The sequence below is a fragment of the Salvelinus alpinus genome, chromosome 3, assembly GCF_045679555.1.
Source record: "Salvelinus alpinus chromosome 3, SLU_Salpinus.1, whole genome shotgun sequence".
Lineage (NCBI taxonomy): Eukaryota > Metazoa > Chordata > Actinopteri > Salmoniformes > Salmonidae > Salvelinus > Salvelinus alpinus.
Genome location: NC_092088.1, coordinates 65,708,946 through 65,726,430, shown reverse-complemented (window position 1 = coordinate 65,726,430; position 17,485 = coordinate 65,708,946). Strand labels below are relative to the sequence as shown.

At 39.5% G+C, this 17,485-nt stretch overlaps 1 protein-coding gene across 1 annotated transcript in view; it reads right to left on the bottom strand.

Annotated features, from left to right (window-relative positions):
• The window catches only part of LOC139571177 (CUB and sushi domain-containing protein 1-like), a 572,617-nt gene that overhangs the window by 113,466 nt on the left and 441,666 nt on the right, over positions 1-17,485 (bottom strand). Inside the window, exons 24-30 of the mRNA XM_071393795.1 lie at positions 16,158-16,349; positions 15,167-15,293; positions 14,008-14,210; positions 13,406-13,597; positions 12,432-12,570; positions 11,441-11,628; positions 9,711-9,905 (exon numbers count right to left, since the gene is read on the bottom strand). Of these exons, the coding sequence (XP_071249896.1) occupies positions 9,711-9,905; positions 11,441-11,628; positions 12,432-12,570; positions 13,406-13,597; positions 14,008-14,210; positions 15,167-15,293; positions 16,158-16,349 (1,236 nt within the window). The remainder of the gene's footprint in view (positions 1-9,710; positions 9,906-11,440; positions 11,629-12,431; positions 12,571-13,405; positions 13,598-14,007; positions 14,211-15,166; positions 15,294-16,157; positions 16,350-17,485) is intronic.

Sequence of the window (17,485 nt, the reverse complement as noted above, 5' to 3'; positions counted from 1 at the left end):
AGCCCTGATGTAGAACCCCCATAAAATAAATATGGATATTTTCTATCAATCTTTGAAATGTGTCTGCCTTTATGGATTCACATAAAATAGTTATATAAACTGTACAGGGGCCAAGGCTCTGTAGCATCAAACAGATGCTAGACATTAAGATATCCAACATTTTTTGTTTATTTGTCCAAATCTAAAATACAGGAGAGTGTCTACTATTTAATGCTACCCCAAGAGAACTGGGTATTCAAAAACAATGTTATATGGTAAAAGTAACATACAAAAAAAATAGTATGAACAGTGTAGTACAGTTCAGTGTGTCTGAGTGTGTCAGGTGTAGAGACACACAAGTGCAGAGAACTGTAGCTACAGATTGTTGCACCAGATAATGTGATTTACCCAAAGACATCTCGTCTATTTGACATCATGTCTATTTCAAGTCTTCTCTCATTGATCGAGACAGGTGGGTGTCTACCCCAAAGTACTGCATGTCATGATGACAGAGACCTGTCTCGATCAATGTGTGAGAAGACTTGAAATAGACACGATGGCGGTGCACATATTGTTGTATTACTTTTTTAATAACAGAGTATTTTCTAAATTCAAACTGACCCCCTGCAACTGGACACAGACATTTTATGAGGCACCTGTTTCCCCAAATCAAGGACGAAGATGGCATTGCTACTGTAGGTTGGTCGAAAAATCTCTGTGCAACACCAAACAGTAACTGTAACTCCCAGTAATGGATACCAAACATCTTTGGTTAAATCACATTATATTGTTTAACAATCTGTAGCTAAGAGAACTGGTGATCAGCAGATGAGGGGAGAGATGGTCTTGATGAAATTGCCATTCCAAAGAAACATACAGTATGTTCAGAGAATACTTGTAAAGCTGTGGGAGGAGTGTTGTTCTGATCAAACTGCCATTCAGCTCCTCATGAGTCATCTGCTTGAAATCCAGCATAATGTCTAATCCAAAGAGAGAGAGAGAGAGAGAGAAAGAGAAAGAGAAAGAGAGAGAGAGAGAGAGAGAGAGAGAGAGAGAGAGAGAGAGAGAGAGAGAGAGAGAGAGAGAGAGAGAGAGAGAGAGAGAGAGAGAGAGAGAGAGAGAGAGAGAGAGAGAGAGAGAGAGAGAGAGAGAGAGAGAGAGAGTTCTGCTATAATGACACATGCAGGCCAAAGAATGTTGCTTCTGTATCTAGAAACCACTCCAGGAAGAAGCCCAGGCACTCCACAGTATTGTCTTTAGACAAATGACTAAATGATACTCTATTGTACAGTTTGAACAACAGTTCAGCATAACATCAACCTTAGGGTAAACTAGTTGAACATGTATACATGTGCACAGGCACAGAGATTACATTTACAACCATATCTAGCCTAATAGAATGAAATCTGGCATATCCCTCCCTCAATCTTTGCAGTGGCCAGACAGTACTAATTAGCCTAGGTAAGCAGGCAGACAGTATCTACCTACACCCATGTCTATCAGGCATGCTTAGGCAAATAATATTATAGCAAAACCAGCTTCAGTTTTAGAGATTTACAACATAAATTGTTGTATTGTTGTTTCTCCTCACTGTTTGCTAGTAAACTTAGCGAATAGCTTGCTGGATATGCAATACATGTTATTTAAATCTGTTTGGAATCCTATCTCGCGTCATGCCTATAATTTTGTGAGATTGAAATGCATCCAAGGTCATAATCATAACCAATGTCAACCCTTGTCAATTATGTTACATAGCTAGCTAGAAAAATGATTTACAGTTGCTGATGTTACACATGTTTGCTAACAAGTTGCAAATGTGAGCAGTGGTGCATAACAAGTTAGCAGGCACCAGGCTAACTAGCTAGCCAACTCCAGTTATGTGCTAAAGATCACTGATTGTAAAACCTCTTCTATTTTAAGTCATAGATATGGTTACTGTTTAGCTAGCTAGCTAGCTAGCTACATAGCTGGCTAAGTTAGCAAACATACCAATTAATTGATTCCCCCCACTGTAACACTGTTAGCCAGCAATACACAATACGGGTTTTAGTAGATATACAAAATTTAGCTAGGTGGCTTGCAGGAAAGATAATTTATTTAGCTAGGCACCGTATTTGTCATCTGCCCTCTTGGTGCTGGCATTGGCTGTAGCTGAGCTTCTGACGTTAGCTAAATCAAACTCTGTGTTTAGAATCCTCTTCGCTATATTGAAACATGTATGGTTGAATGTCACCATGTAGCTAATAAATGTTCCATCCTCAAATTCGTGTTGATGAGAGGAATCACTTGAAGCAAATGCGTCTGGTCAGTTCTTTGAGTTTTGCCCAAAGGATTGTTGTTAGTGTCACCCTCCTTTTAAAAAAAATCCCAGTTTGGGGAAGGGATGGGGGCCAGAGCACAAAGCACCTCCCAACACAAGTGGTAGTCTTTCAGAGACTACAACTTGAAAAACTGTGTCAGCTTGTATATTTAGCAATGAATCCGCTGATAGGAACATCGCTGAAAGATGTCCAATGGCTCTATCGAACAAGGACAGCCATATCTACACCCCAAAACACGTATAGTGAGATCAGTATAACATAGAGCCTTTGCGAAATGCCACAAAGTAGGACTACATGTATTTTTAGATCTTGCCCCCCATCAATACTGCCATCATAGGGTTATCTATCATTCAGCATGCAAAGCCCTGACCTGCCTTCCTCCTGGGCAATTATGTGTAAAACACATCTCACTGTCCTAGAAATGCCTCAGACATGATAAAAACAAGCACAGATTCCCCCAGGGTGAAATTCCCCTTTAAGGACATAGCATGAGCATGAAGGGTGAAATAAAATAATTGAGGGTATCAAACTTTAAAATGTAAGGTCAATGAAAACAGAACACAACCGAGGAAATCTGTCAATGTCAATATTCTATTATCTTACTGTACATGTGCCCCTGGACTAGTAGTGTACTGCTCTCCAAACTACTTTAAAAAACTCTGAATAAATACTGACCAAAGGAGAGAAAATTACTGAACGCACAACATTAGAGAGCAGCGAGCGCTCACCCTCTTGTTCTCCCTGACCCTAAATCCCTAGTTAACCCTTCTTCTCATTTCCTTTCATAGTATTATTGCTCCCTCCCTTCAGAAAATGTCAATCCCAATCGCTTGAAACCCTCATGTGATCTTTCTGCACCTACCTTGTTTCTTTCATCCCCTTTGTCTTTGCTACAATGATCGTGGATTTAGATTCTTGCCACATCTCCAGCACGCTAAGCCTCCCAGCGCTCATCCCCCCAGGTCTGCTCCTTCATCTGCCCACAATACCTTGTGGAGCTCATAAACCTGGTGTCAGGATGCAGCCACAGCTCATGGTCCTCTGCATATCAAACACCTTCCCCATACCTTTGATCACATCACCCTCACCTCATACTTTCTATGGCAAGACTGAGTTGGTACTGTAAGAAAAAAACTCTTGGTTGCGGGGTCTACCCTGCCTGAAACTAGAAATTTCACACACGAGAGAGAGAACGAGAGAATTAGGTAACAGTCAGTAATTTGTAGTTCATTTTTTAACTGTTTCCACTGTGAGCAGTCAGTGTCATGTCAGGCCAAAGTGTCCTTTCTCTTCTAGGTATCAAATGCTGGGTCACTCACTCACTAAGGATTTTGATAGAAAACACAAACCTTACCAATTACTCCAAATCCTTGGTCCCTCTATATTTATCAAAAGCAAAATTGGATTTCATTATTTAATCTGTCAAGATGGGAAATGTAACCATCTTCATTATAGATTTACAAACCAGGGCCATAACATAACCCACAAAAAATATGAACATCTCAAAGATCAGGGGACTGGGGGGGTCAATCTAATCAGCAGACATCCAACTGTGGGATACCACGGTGATACTGAATATTTCAATTTAATATGAAATATGCTGTTGATATTACTGGTTACTTAAGCATTAGTCAGGCAGTATGAATTATAATGATAGTAGTTATAAATTTGTACTAGCATGACTAGTAAGAGTTTATTTCAGACAATGACATAATGAGAAGGTTCCAGAAACAAATATTATCCAAAGTGAACAGAAGTATGGACAAAAATAAGAGAATAAAGACAAAATAATACACTATACAATATGCTCAATCAACACCAGATGATATGCCAGCCACTGTAGCTACATGCCAACATAGTCATTGTCCGAACTTATTTAAAAAAAAAAATAATAATATGGGAATTATTTAAGGACATTTAACATAGCATCATGTTTATGCATACAGTAATGTAACAGACGCCACAAGCTCCTTAAACCTAACAGACCAGACCGTACACTGTGGGCTGTTATAAATAGATAAAGAGAGAGAGGGAGAGAGAGGGAGAAGGACCATGCCTAAATCCAAACAAGGTCTAGTTCCTCTAGTGCAGGTATTCCCCCAGAGGTACGCGCAATCAAACTGTGATTCAAATTTAAAAAATAAAAACATTCTTCACATTTTCAAACAGTACATTTATATTTTCCAATGGGGCTATACATTTGGGCGAGTTTTTTTTCTAGCCTCGAGTAGCCTCGTTTCACTGCCAAAAATAAAATTAAACCATCTAGTGTTCAGCGAAATAACACAATGTCAAATACAGGTAGCCTAATCTATTTACGTTACTCTCTCGCCGGAAACCTTCACTCTTGGGCCTAGCAACGCTCCTGGTATATGTCCGTTACGTTATGGGAGGTCAATTAAGGAAGACATCCTCTTCTGCAAACCACTGGAAACCAGGACAACATGAGAGGATATTTTTTAAAGTACTAGACAGCTTTGTGACATCAAATGGACTTTGGTGGTCAAGATGTGTTGGTATCTGTACTGATGGCGCAAAAGCCATGACAGGGAGACACAGTGGTGTGGTAACGTGCGTAAAAGCAGTTTCTCCCGACGCTACTTGGGTACACTGCAGCATCCACAGAGAAGCTCTTGCTGCCAAAGGAATGCAGTTTTGGACACTACAGTTTTGGACACTACAGTGAAAATGGTTAACTTTGTTAAAGCAAGGCCCCTGAACTCTCATGTATTTTCTGCATTATGCAATGATTTGGGCAGCAACCATGTAATGCTTTTACAACATACAGAAGTGTGCTGGTTATCAAGGGGCAAAGTATTGACATGTTTTTTTAAATTGAGAGACAAGCTTAAAGTTTGACTTACTGACCATCATTTTCACTTGTCTGACCGCTTGCATGATGATGAGTTTCTCACACGACTGGCCTATCTGGGTGATGTTTTTTCTCGTCTGAATGATCTGAATCTAGGATTATAGGGACTCTCCGAAATATATTCAATGTGCGGGACAACATTTATTAAGAAGTTGGATCTCTTTTCTGTCTGCATTTACAAGGACAACACACAGGTCTTTCCATCATTGTATGATTTTTTGTGTGCAAATGAACTCAAGCTTACAGACAATGTCAAATGTGATATAGCGAAGCACCTGAGTGAGCTGGGTGCGCAATTACGCAGGTACTTTCCCGAAACGGACAACACAAACAACTGGATTCGTCATCCCTTTCATGCCCTGCCTCCAGTCCACTTACCGATATCTGAACAAGAGAGCCTCATCGAAATTGCAACAAGAGGTTCTGTGAAAATTGAATTTAATCAGAAGCCACTGCCAGATTTCTGTATAGGGCTGCACTCAGAGTTTCTTGCCTTGGCATATCACGCTGTTAAGACACTGATGCCCTTTGTAAGCACGTACCTATGTGAGAGTGGATTCTCGGCCCTCACTAGCATGAGGCCCTCACTAGCACTAAATACAGGCACAGACTGTGTGTGGAAAATGATTTAAGACAGACTCTCCAATACAACCCAACATTGCAGAGTTATGTGCATCCTTTCAGCACACCCTTCTCATTAACCTGTGGTGAGTTGTTCACAATTTTCGATGAACAAATAAGGTTTTATATGTAAGATGCTAAATAAAGAGCAAAATTATTGATTATTATAATATTATTATTTGTGCCCTAGTCCTATAAGAGCTCTTTGTCACTTCCCACGAGCCGGGTTGTGACAAAAACTCACACTCATTCTTATGTTTAATAAATGTATCGTATAGTGTGTGTGTGGCAGGCTTACAATGATAGCAAAAAACAACATTTGAGAGTGCGCTGACCCTGGTCCTAGAGGGGGTACACAGCTGGAGGTTGAATGTTTGAAGGGGTACAGGACTATAAAAAGTTTGTCAACCACTGCTCTAGTGTATGCAGTTATTTTGCTTCCTGCCTCTGAGGGGCGCTATACTACTGTGCTTTAACCACATTACACACCCCTTCTATTTACAGCCATGGAGGATTCCTCATTCAAGAGCACTGAGAAAGTCTTTTAGTTACTATGGAAACAAATAGAAGACCTGTTTGGATGAGAAGCTGAGAGAGAGGGGGGGAAATTCTTTATTATTTAAAGGGATCTCACCCCTTTTCTAATTAGTTTTGTCTAAAGGCCCCAAAAAGTGCCTCAGAGTACATCAGTATTCTAAAAAGCAGCCGAAAATCACAGCCCAGTGAAACATTTCAAATGGCAACAACTTGGTCCTCAGCTTGTCGAGAGCAAAACTAAAGGGGCAGATATACTGCAAGTTTTTCATGGGTGAACAGTTTGCGCCTGCTATTTTCCGAGGAGATTAAAACATAAAAGGCTGAACATGAAGTAGCTAAATAAAGTTGGAAATAAGGGTTATTGGTGTTAAATAAAGACAGTATCATGGTTTGGGTTTTGTTTTTACATTACTTTTCCTTTTTGAACATAACAGTTGTAAACTTCGCACTTGTGTAAACATTCAGTAAAGCTGGCCCTAGATACCCACCATCACCCTGAAGCAACAACAATACATGACAGATACATTGCAAGTGTTTGCTTTTCTTCCATACTGAATGCTCAAAATGTACCACTTAAACACCTACGGCTGCTAAAAGTGGGGATTAATTGGGTACGGGACGGTTTTCACGGACAAATATTCCCACCACCTTCCCCCACAGTCCTTATTGAATACATAACGATTCCTTTCATTAGCCGGGTGATACTGGGGACATTAGTAATCATTTCTCTCAACTGGCAGCAGAATGTCAGGAGGGCAGAGTTTAACATTCACAGTGAGTACTCCCTGTCTCACTTTGACTGATTTGCATATAACCCACGTGGCGTTTCACTGCCACTCAAGGGGCCCTGGCTTGCAGGCACAGCCACAGCCTTTAGAAATGGCTCTTTCTTTTGTTAATTTATGAACACAACCAGCAAATAGCTTTGTTCACCTTTTTATCATCTGGAAAAATAAGCTCAATTCAACCACAAATGCTTTTACTTAAGCGGTCATTATGTGTTTGCTTGGAAATATGCTTATGTTTAAGCATGTTGAAATAGGCTAGGCTACTGATGTATGTTTCCCAGACATCAAACTATTAGCTAGCAGATTACAATGTCCTTTCACAAAATGTTGTTTCATCTAGCCAAAATCCATGACCTTGAAGGAATGACTCGAACGACTTAAAAAAAAAGAATTTCCCTTCCTTTCATGGATTTAAAACTTGTTCTTCATAACATTACTTTAGTGTTGCGTATACACACCCACAATCCTCTTCGAAGGTGACATAACTAAAAAAAATCAGGATTAGAAATACACATAACTGACAGACCATATAAGCAAATGGCCCATGAAACAGCAACATTTGCTTCACATCCCTTTGGTTTTCAGAGTGATTTCCAATTGTGCCTGCTGTGTGCTTTTCATAAAAAAAACACAGTAAAGTGGTATTCCTTTCACAGATCAAATTTTGCCTGCACATTCTGTTGGCTATTGGCGGTAGGCTATATACAACTGTTGAAAAGGCCAGAACAACCCATTTAGCTCATTACCTACGCTCTCTTTCAAGCCCAGGGAATCGATCAACAGAGGCCATTGTGCCATTGTTGAGAGGCCTTGTGAATCACTAACAACATCATGTCTCACCCTTACAATCCACACACTTTTCCTTTATGGAGTTCAGGGATTAAACAGCATGTGCTCAGACATCCATAAATCAATGTTATGGTACCACATTGTCACTGTTTAACATTCTTGATAATGACAAATTATATTTCAATAAGCTCTTAGCAGAAAGACACTTTCCCATTTCCACTTATGAAAGGTTCAATGAGACAAAACCCAGGACTAGACAAGTCAGGTTCAAGTCAGGTTGAAAGTCAGGTTCAATTTAATGATATAATGGATAAGCAGATAGTGATCCTGAGGTCCTTAGCTGTACCACAAGGTCAACCAAACTGTGCCGCTATGTCCATGACCAAGCCTAAACTCTAATTACGCAATGTAATTTAATAATTCCATTAAGAATTAAATATTGAATGTTTAAGCCACATCCATAATGCACAATGTTCATCAAGGGAATACAGCTCATGGTATGAATGCTCTAGCTCGTCACCAAAATGAATATAAATAAATAAAGGAAAGAATAAAAATGGAAAAGGTAACGGGCCAAATGTACCATCAGTGTATGCAAATAAATGATCTGGGAGTGAAGGATTGAGGGCTCTCTCTCTCAAAGGGCAAGGCATTTTGGCTCAATCAAAAAGGGTCAACTAATCAACACATGCTGTTTAAAAGCACAAATCCCCTTAGACTGACTTACAAACAGGGGTCAGGAGTGTTAGCAATGTAAAACCATTATAGATCCATGGCTTCGTTTTTAGTAACTCTGCTGGTTTGTTCTCCAGTCTCCTGTTGTTGTTGTTGTAAACAAAATATATCCTTTGAAACTAACTTGTTTTTTCAGTGTTCAACCCAGTATGGTCAAGAGACTATGTGCTGTTTGCTTTGCTTCAGCTGTGTCTTGGTACACAAAACACCCTCTATTGTTTATGTGAACTCCAGAGTAACTTCTTAATTACATTTAATCACATTAACAAAAGCCCCAAATCTCTCAAAAGAAGGAGCTCAGGTGGATTTCCTCTCATGCGTCTCACACTCCCCTCTTGATCTGACACTTGAAAAATGAAAACAGGTTAAATTTGGTTTAAAAAGTAGAAGGTAGCTAAAGCTAGATTCTGTATGTTTCCATGAAAATAGCTTATACTGTATATGAAAACAAGTAGCTTTATGCATACATCTAACCATTTTTATTGAAAACAACATCATTCCATGTTTATCATGTCAACCATAAAACGTTGGTGTGTGTCTCCCATATCCAAGTCATGTCTCAAGTGGCCATGCTGCTATAAGGTAGAGGCTCGGTGTGTGAAGTGGCAGGGTGGAGACATAGAGACGGTGAGTGGCAGCAACTACAAGGCCACCTGTCTGGGTTTTTGTGTCTCCTCAGAGACGCAGGGACATAAAGGAGAGAGAGAGAAAGAGGGAAAGAGAGGGGGATGAAAAAGAGAGGGAGTGTGAGAGAGGACATATGAGTGGCAGTTGTCACCGCCCAAGCTCTCACGACTGTCAATAAATGACAGAAAGTTCAGCCTTGGTCTTTGAAAAACCCATACTCCCCTCTTTTGCAAAGAAAAAAAGGGGTCCTCAAAACCATTTGGTAAAGCCAGTGAAAATTGGCTTGATATTAGCCTTGATTGATAGTGAAGATGATGGTACCAAGACCAACCAATTAGACTTGAAGTGAGAACAACAACAACAAAAGGTACTCTCTCTTTGATAAGCTGTTGCAAATCAGTTTTTAGAACTGTAGGCAAACCAAAACCGAAAATATCGTACCTTTACACGTTGGTAGGGCCTTGTTCCATATAGGTTTTCCATCCAAACCGATAACACATGTGATTGTGGCTTGTCCAACAGCAGTATATCCCGAGTTACATTGATAGGTCACTGTGGAGCCCAGTTTGTAGTCCATCCCCACACGACTGCCGTTCATGATATTACCAGGGTCAAAACATGCCTCCCTGGGTTTCTCTGTGGAATAGAAAACATATACAAGCTCAAGATAAAGTACTGTGCAGGACAACAGGTCTTGAGCAGAGAGAATTGATTTCAATACAACACCAAGGAGGAAAATGTAAAACCATTTTTATTTTGCTAAAGCATTGTAATTTATCCATAAATGCAAAAGAAACTCAGCAGTTGAAAAGCCCAGATATCATGAACAGGTAGGGTATGCATCCTGAGATATTTGATGCATTCAAACACTGAACCCAGAAGCTGCTACTGATATTTTGATCCCCTAGTTTATCGCCTAGACTTCTGCTGTGGCTCTGCGGTGAACCTTAATGTAGGAGGCAGAACACATGGAGTTTGAGAGTAAAAAAGAGCAGGTACAGTAGAGTTGCTCCAAGGCATCCTCAATAGAAAAGACCAGCACAGAGGGAAATGCAAGGTAAGCATGTGGGTCTGTAGAGGCAGCCAACCAGTGTCCTTCTGGCAACAGACACTCAAAGAAGGACAGTTGGAAAAAGCTCTGGAGGTGGTGCTTGTATACACTGCCAAACAAGATGACAGCTAACAGCCCACTTCTTTCTGCTGCCCTGTGCTTTGGGGAGCGGTGAAAGTAGGAGGCCTGTGGTGGGAGATTCTATCACTGAAATTGCTACAGTGCATCACAATTTCAACCGCATTTCAATACACAGAGACAGGAAATGCTTCTCAACATATAAGGCCAAAGTCTACATGCTAATGCCCATAACCTAAAGCTACATTTTGAAATGGATTTATGAATACATTAGAAATACAGTAGTAGAAAACAATTAAAAATATATGAAGTATATTACAGTATTAAGTATGAAAACAGAAATAGCAATGCCATTTGTTTTTACCCTCTTTAATCAACATTTAAATTACCTTAGTTACCGGTGCATGGATGGGGGGGAAAAGTACGATATAGGAGATTGATTTACAGGAAAAATTGTGTTTTTAGCCTCGGGAGATGACAAATCTCACCCAGTTCCCATAAAAGGTAATTAGCTGCTCTAATTGTCAAAAGCAGAGGTAAATACAGGGCCGTCTGTACAAAATCAAACAACAAATTATGCTATTGATTGGTTTTAATAAATCTTCCAAGAAGAACGAGAGGTCAAAAAGGAAAAATACTATACACATCTGTGTTCATGGGTTTTGTGAACTTCATGGGCTTAATAAATAAAACCACTTATCCAGTCGATCATCAATGCATTCAATCAAAAGGCATTTAATACAAGACGTAGGTTGGAAAACCTACTGTTTTTCAGATGCTGAATAGCTCTCTATGAACAACAGGCAAAAGGGCCATTTAATAAGTACAGCTAGCTGACAGGAAGAAACACATGCAATAAGGCTTTAACAATAAATAGTCTACAAAATATATTATCCAGTGGCTAGAAATCTTTCATCCTAACAACCTATATCTACAGAAAACATTTCTATAGAGACATCAACCTTACAATATGGCCGGAGCTATACACTTTCAAAGGAACCTAGGGTCACCTCCTACGAGACTAACATGATGCATCACTTGCCTTTAAATTCAATGGCAAAACCAGACATCCCGAGGGAGGCGTCACTTCTGAAGGCGAGGAAGAGGCTGTTCCCACTGCTCTCGATGCGCTCCGGGGCCTGGTTTCCCTGCAGGCTGCTGATCAATGGACCATTGGAGTTCTCACCCTCATAGATGTGCAGGAAGTCATAGCTGGGCTCCATGTTGAAACTGGGAGGATACAAAAGAGAACCTGGGTCATAAAAGACTGATGCCTGATTCACACTATAGGGTCAATCAGAACCATACTGTGCTGGCTCGGATATTTCCTTTTCACATATTTCCTTTCACATTGTCTTTTCCAGCGACTATGGCAAGGCCAGCCCGGCTCAGCCTGGCTTGACCCTGAATCAGGCATGTGGGGGCTGTCTGTACTGTCTGTAACTGTTATTAGAAAGATCAGATCAGTTTGTTTTGATTTTTCTCATGGGAGTCAATGTAATTCCTGTGGGTACATACACAGCTAGCAAGTATTCTAAATTCATCACACTGTAGGCCTATAACTTTGGGGCAGCAGGTAGCCTAGTGGTTAGAGCATTGGACTTGTAACCAAAAGGTTGCAAGATTGGATCCCCAAGCAAACAAGGTAAACATCTGTCGTTCTGCCCCTGTACAAGGCAGTTAACCCACTGTTCCTAGGCCGTCATTGAAAATAAGAATTTGTTCTTAACTGACTTGCCTAGTTAAATAAAGGTTAAAAAAAAAAAGTAACACAAGCTAAAATTATACATTTTATAAAAGCTATTCCATTTATAGGTATCATCTAGGGATATTGGATAATACAGTACAACACATCGATTTGGATAATATTTGAACAAAGGCTAACTATTTCACCTCAAACACAGAAGTGTTTGATGTTTGTTTACGGTAATTGCCAAACTGACAAAGACAGAGTGGATTCGCTCTTTCCATCTGTTCTTTGACTTTGGTCCTTATTACCGTGGGTAGCTCACAGCGTAGCATGAGCGACATACCTTTTGAAAATTAGAGCTATAACAAAGTCAGGGTTGACTTTAATTCTCCAGTCACATTCTTTTCCTGGAGGGTAGGGCTGTGGATAGTTGGGTGATAGAATTACCCCAGCAGCGCCTGTCACGTTGCCGCCACAGGTAGCTATCACAACAAGGAGAGTGAGGGCAACACAGGTTTTAATACGACATGTCTCCAACACATTTAATGTTTACGGTGATTGAAGTGACAAAACAGGCCCCCATAGACATTCAGTGACAAACAGTAGTGATGGAATTCCTTCCTGCAACTTCAGAAGGGTTACTAGCATCTTTGCTTTTTCTTTTTAGCATTGCTCTATTGTCAATTTAAGTGTGTGTGCTAAGCAAAATCCTGTCAATCATGTGCTTGTTTGGGAGGGTCTGTGAGAGCAATATTTTTATAACCTTAGTAATTTTCCACCGTTACTAATGATTCGGCCTATAAATGGCCTTCCATCAAACAATGATCAGTGTTGTAGTAAACATGTCAAATGACTAGAAGTGACAAAGCGTACTGTCTGACAAAGGATTTGTTGACAATGGCAGAAAATGCCAATTACATTTCAGTTACTGATGAATCATTCTTCGCACAGGGATTCACACTCTACTGAGGCATGGTTTACATTCTTAAGGATTCATGAATTCTTATAATAAACATGTCACTCATTCAACATAAATTAATTAAACTGATGCAAATGAATGGTTGGGTGCCCAACACCAACAGTAAGTAGTTCATAAAACACTGCTTACATGTATTTTCAGATACCACAAATCCTTCAATGAAAATAAGACAGTGGGGCGCTATAGGCCTAATATACACATTCCAAATCACCTTCTTGCAGCAGAATAATCCTAAAGGGATCATCTACCTATTGTACAAACCCTTTGATGACATACAGGTATAGCCATGAAAAGAAATGTATTATTTCTCCATTACTGTGGAGATCAAAGCAACATACCTATACAGGTCGGAGGGTCTGGCTGCCAATAGAACCTGTTATTGAGCTGTACACAGGTGATCTTGTCTAGGCCCTGGACCTGGTAACCTGGGTCACACTGGAAGGTGATAGTGTCCCCAGGCTCCCGACTATCCCCGTAACGTGTCCCATTTTGGGGTGTCCCGGGGTCATTACAGGTCGTCGCAGTAGTAGCTGAAATCACACAAATGAATCCCTTATAAACATTTTGACAGGACGGTTTTAAATCATACAACTCTCATTTCTTTCAGCCAACGGCTGATAAAGATATAAGCATAATTTCATGTGTTGAAATCATTGGACTGGCAGCAAACTGATTTGTGGAGACTAATTGTCTTTTAAATCATATTTCCAGAAAATATTTGCCATTTATATACAAATGCTATGCTCAATTGAATTTACATATATTTGTATGAAATACTTATTTGTCAAAAGGATTTGTCATAACAGTGTTTTATACATGGCCCAGAGTAGGATAAAGAGAGGGAAATCTCAAGAAACATACTGTAGCCTTTGTCTGAAAAGCTACTGAATAGAATGTCATGTCCGAATTCCTCTGGTCCATTGTGACAGGTACTACTTACTTGAGAACTGAATGGAGAAGCCTGACTTGCTGATGAAGTAATCACTGTCAAGCTGGAGCGTTAGGATGTTGAAGGTGCTGTGGGTGTCTTCGGGCAGAGCTGACCCACTCCATTCCTTCAGGAGGAAACCCCCCTCTGTTGGACCGTCCCACACCTTCAGGATGTCATGAGCCACTTCCGTGTCAAACACTATGAAGTGGAGGCTAAATAGAGAAAGGGAGGGCGATATTGATTACACACTATGCACCTCCTTAAGAATTAGAACCTTTCATACTGAAGTCTGGTCTTACCATTGGTTTACATCTGTGACAAACACCTACACACTCAACAATACTCTATAAATCAACTGACCAAGGGTTGCTACTGACTTGTAATAAGAAAATATCATTGGAATTCTATAGAACCAGTTCTCAAGTAATGTCTCAGACCAATGAAACATCTATATTAGATCAGTCTTGCTCACCAAACCATTTAAGGAATGTTTCAGTTATGTTCAGCAATAATTAGGGAGAGGATGAGTTCCTTAGATTTTTACATTTTTACATTTTATTCAGTTAGCAGGCGGTCCTATCCAGAGCGACTTTAATTAGTGCATTCATAAAGGTGAGACAACAACATATCACTATCGTAGTAATTACATTTTCCCTTAACAAAGTAGTTATCAGCAAAGTCAGTGCTAGTAGGAAAAGACAAGTGTCATGAGATTTAATTAAGATACTCTTTAAAGAGGTCGGGTTTGAGAAGATTTCCTTAATAAAGTCTAATAGCCAGTGATGTCAATTGTATCTCTCCTCCTCCTTCATCTGTAAATTGGTTGAACTGAATTGGCATATCTGATTTCTATGGCATTTCAAGTGTGCATAATTGGTTTATCTTGGGGGTTATTGTTTTGTTTTTAAGAAGCCAGTAATGGACTTGAAGGAATAGATGCTAATGGTAGGAAGGCTAGCAGTGGGGTGAAATGCAATCAGCAATGGCACATTTAATCACAGCTTATTTTCCAAAAGTGCAGCAGAACAAATGCTCCGCTATACTAGACACGCCTCGCTATAAACTCACTGATTTCATTTCAAATTTAAATGGAGTCAAGAAAAATTGGGCTATTGTGTATCTAATTGCCTATTCCAAGGGGGTGTGTCCCTATTGTGAGATACTGTACCTGATGGTTTTGCCTGTGTCCGCTTCGATAGACCAGGTACAGTGGAGGTTATTGTCATAGGGTGCAGGGTAACCCGGGGAGAGTATCCGTCCAGATATTGCACCTGCGATGTGGCCTCCGCATTCAGCTAGATAAGGAAACCAAAATGTCTCATATCATCAAAAATAGAAATCCGATTAAATTAGCCTTCTCTCTGGCATCAACCAGCTGAATTTATAAACATTACATAATACATCACATCATTACATGCACTTGAAATAATCAAATATGTTCTCAAGCGTCTCAAAATACATGTGTATTATTTTAGTGACTGCTGACGACACTGGAAAAGAGGAGAGGATATCCCTATTATGTCGCATCGTTCAAAGGAAATAAAAAATACAATGGCAGCCTAAGGCAATGTCATCCATTTTCCATGCTACTTTTCGGCTGTATGGAAATTTGTCTGAAACGAGCTGGGCTAATTAAGGAATGAGGCTGAAGAATGACACTGTAATGTATCAGTTCTCTCCAGTACAGAAAGCTCAGACTGTCCATACTTCAATTAAGAGGGAGACACACACAGTTTGTATAGCTTTAGGGGCAATAATATAGCCAGCATTAGGGGATACATGTTCAAAGCTGTTAACTAGCGTAACTATTTCAGTATACTATAAATGACAGCATGTTAGCCCGGGGTTTGACTCGGAGTTAGCCTGAGAGAGCGTAACTGGCAAAGCTGGTCATATAATGGAATCAGTACAATATTAATAACAGTGGGACAGAATGCAGACAACACAACAAATTCCATGTTGACTGGTAAAACGGTATAATATTTTCAAACGCATCAGATGAAAATGAATCCTTTGGTATGGGCATCTTGAACTTGACCATTACCATGGTAATTAAAATGTAAACAAAATGTTACTTAGGAATGGTAAGTGTTTCACCATAATAAGGAATTGTATCCTTGATGATTAGATTTGTTTGTTTTCAGCTGTGACTCACTCACCTAGACAGGAAGGTAAAGGTTTGTCCCAAACCCTACGGTCTCCACTTAGGCATGTCAGAGTGCTGCTTCCATGGAGAGTATAGCCAGGGTTACAACTGTACAACACAAATGTGTTTGCAAAATGGCCATCATCTTGAATCTTGTATCCGTAATTCGGAGTTCCTGGCTCTTCACACTTGACGAGGTCAAAACCTACAAAGACAGATTTGAGACTGTTACTCATTCAAACATAACAAACATTCATTTATTTTCATTAATGACAAAGGTTGAACAATAAAAAAGACATCTGTCTGGTGAAATAAAGCAAGCTGCTTCAAGCATTCTAGTTTGACTTTATATTAGTGATGCTTTTCATACATCAGCCTTGAGCATGCAATATTGTAGTTCAAGGTTATTGTAGAATGAATGGGAGCAGATATATCTGTCTCAAAGCACAACTGCAACGCTCACTGGCATTATAGATTTCTTTTGTTTACCATCTTAAACTAGACTCTCTCATGAGAAATTCACAATATTGTACTTACTTACAAAAAATATACATTCTTGAAACAAGATACATTTGTGCCTCTACCTGTAGAGGTTGTCCATCAGACCACGTTCAACTAATGTGAAAGATAATACTGTTCATATAGGGCAAGTAAACAAGGACTAAACATACAATACGAGGCCTTTTTGTTGTTGGTGGTTCCTCCTTTAAAAGTTGCGTCATACTGCACCACACCTATTGGCATTAGTAGAAAATGTAAAACCTTTTTTGTAATAACATAGTACATTGATTTTAAGAAATTTGGTTTAATTAATTAGATTAATATTATGGTGTTTCAATTCCAAGAAAAACAAAAAACAAAACCCTCAGGGTTTCCGTTAGGATGCAATGGAAAATATTGCGCTGTACAACGTGACGGTTGGGAGTAGGCTACAGCATAAGAGGATTGGAGGAATCTAAATTAATATCTAAAGGGAATAACATTTCCACACCCTAATTGTAGTGTAACCAATACTAATTTTGCCTTTGGTAGGCCTACAGTATATAAAAATATATTTTTTTCAATGACGTGACTCTCCGCCAATAATTACATTTAGAGGATTGGAAGATTCTAAATCAATATCTAAGGGGCATTTTCCATTAGAATCTGTGAGAATGTCTTATAATATCAAAGTTTTTTTTATATCATTCTAAATGAATTAATAATAATAACAATAATAATAATCGCTTTAAAAAGTAACAATATTTTGGAGATTTCGTTTTCATTTAACATAGAGTGAGCGAGAAAAAGGCAATTCTTGAACATGGGGTGAGACATTCTCACTAATTTGTAAATAAAGCC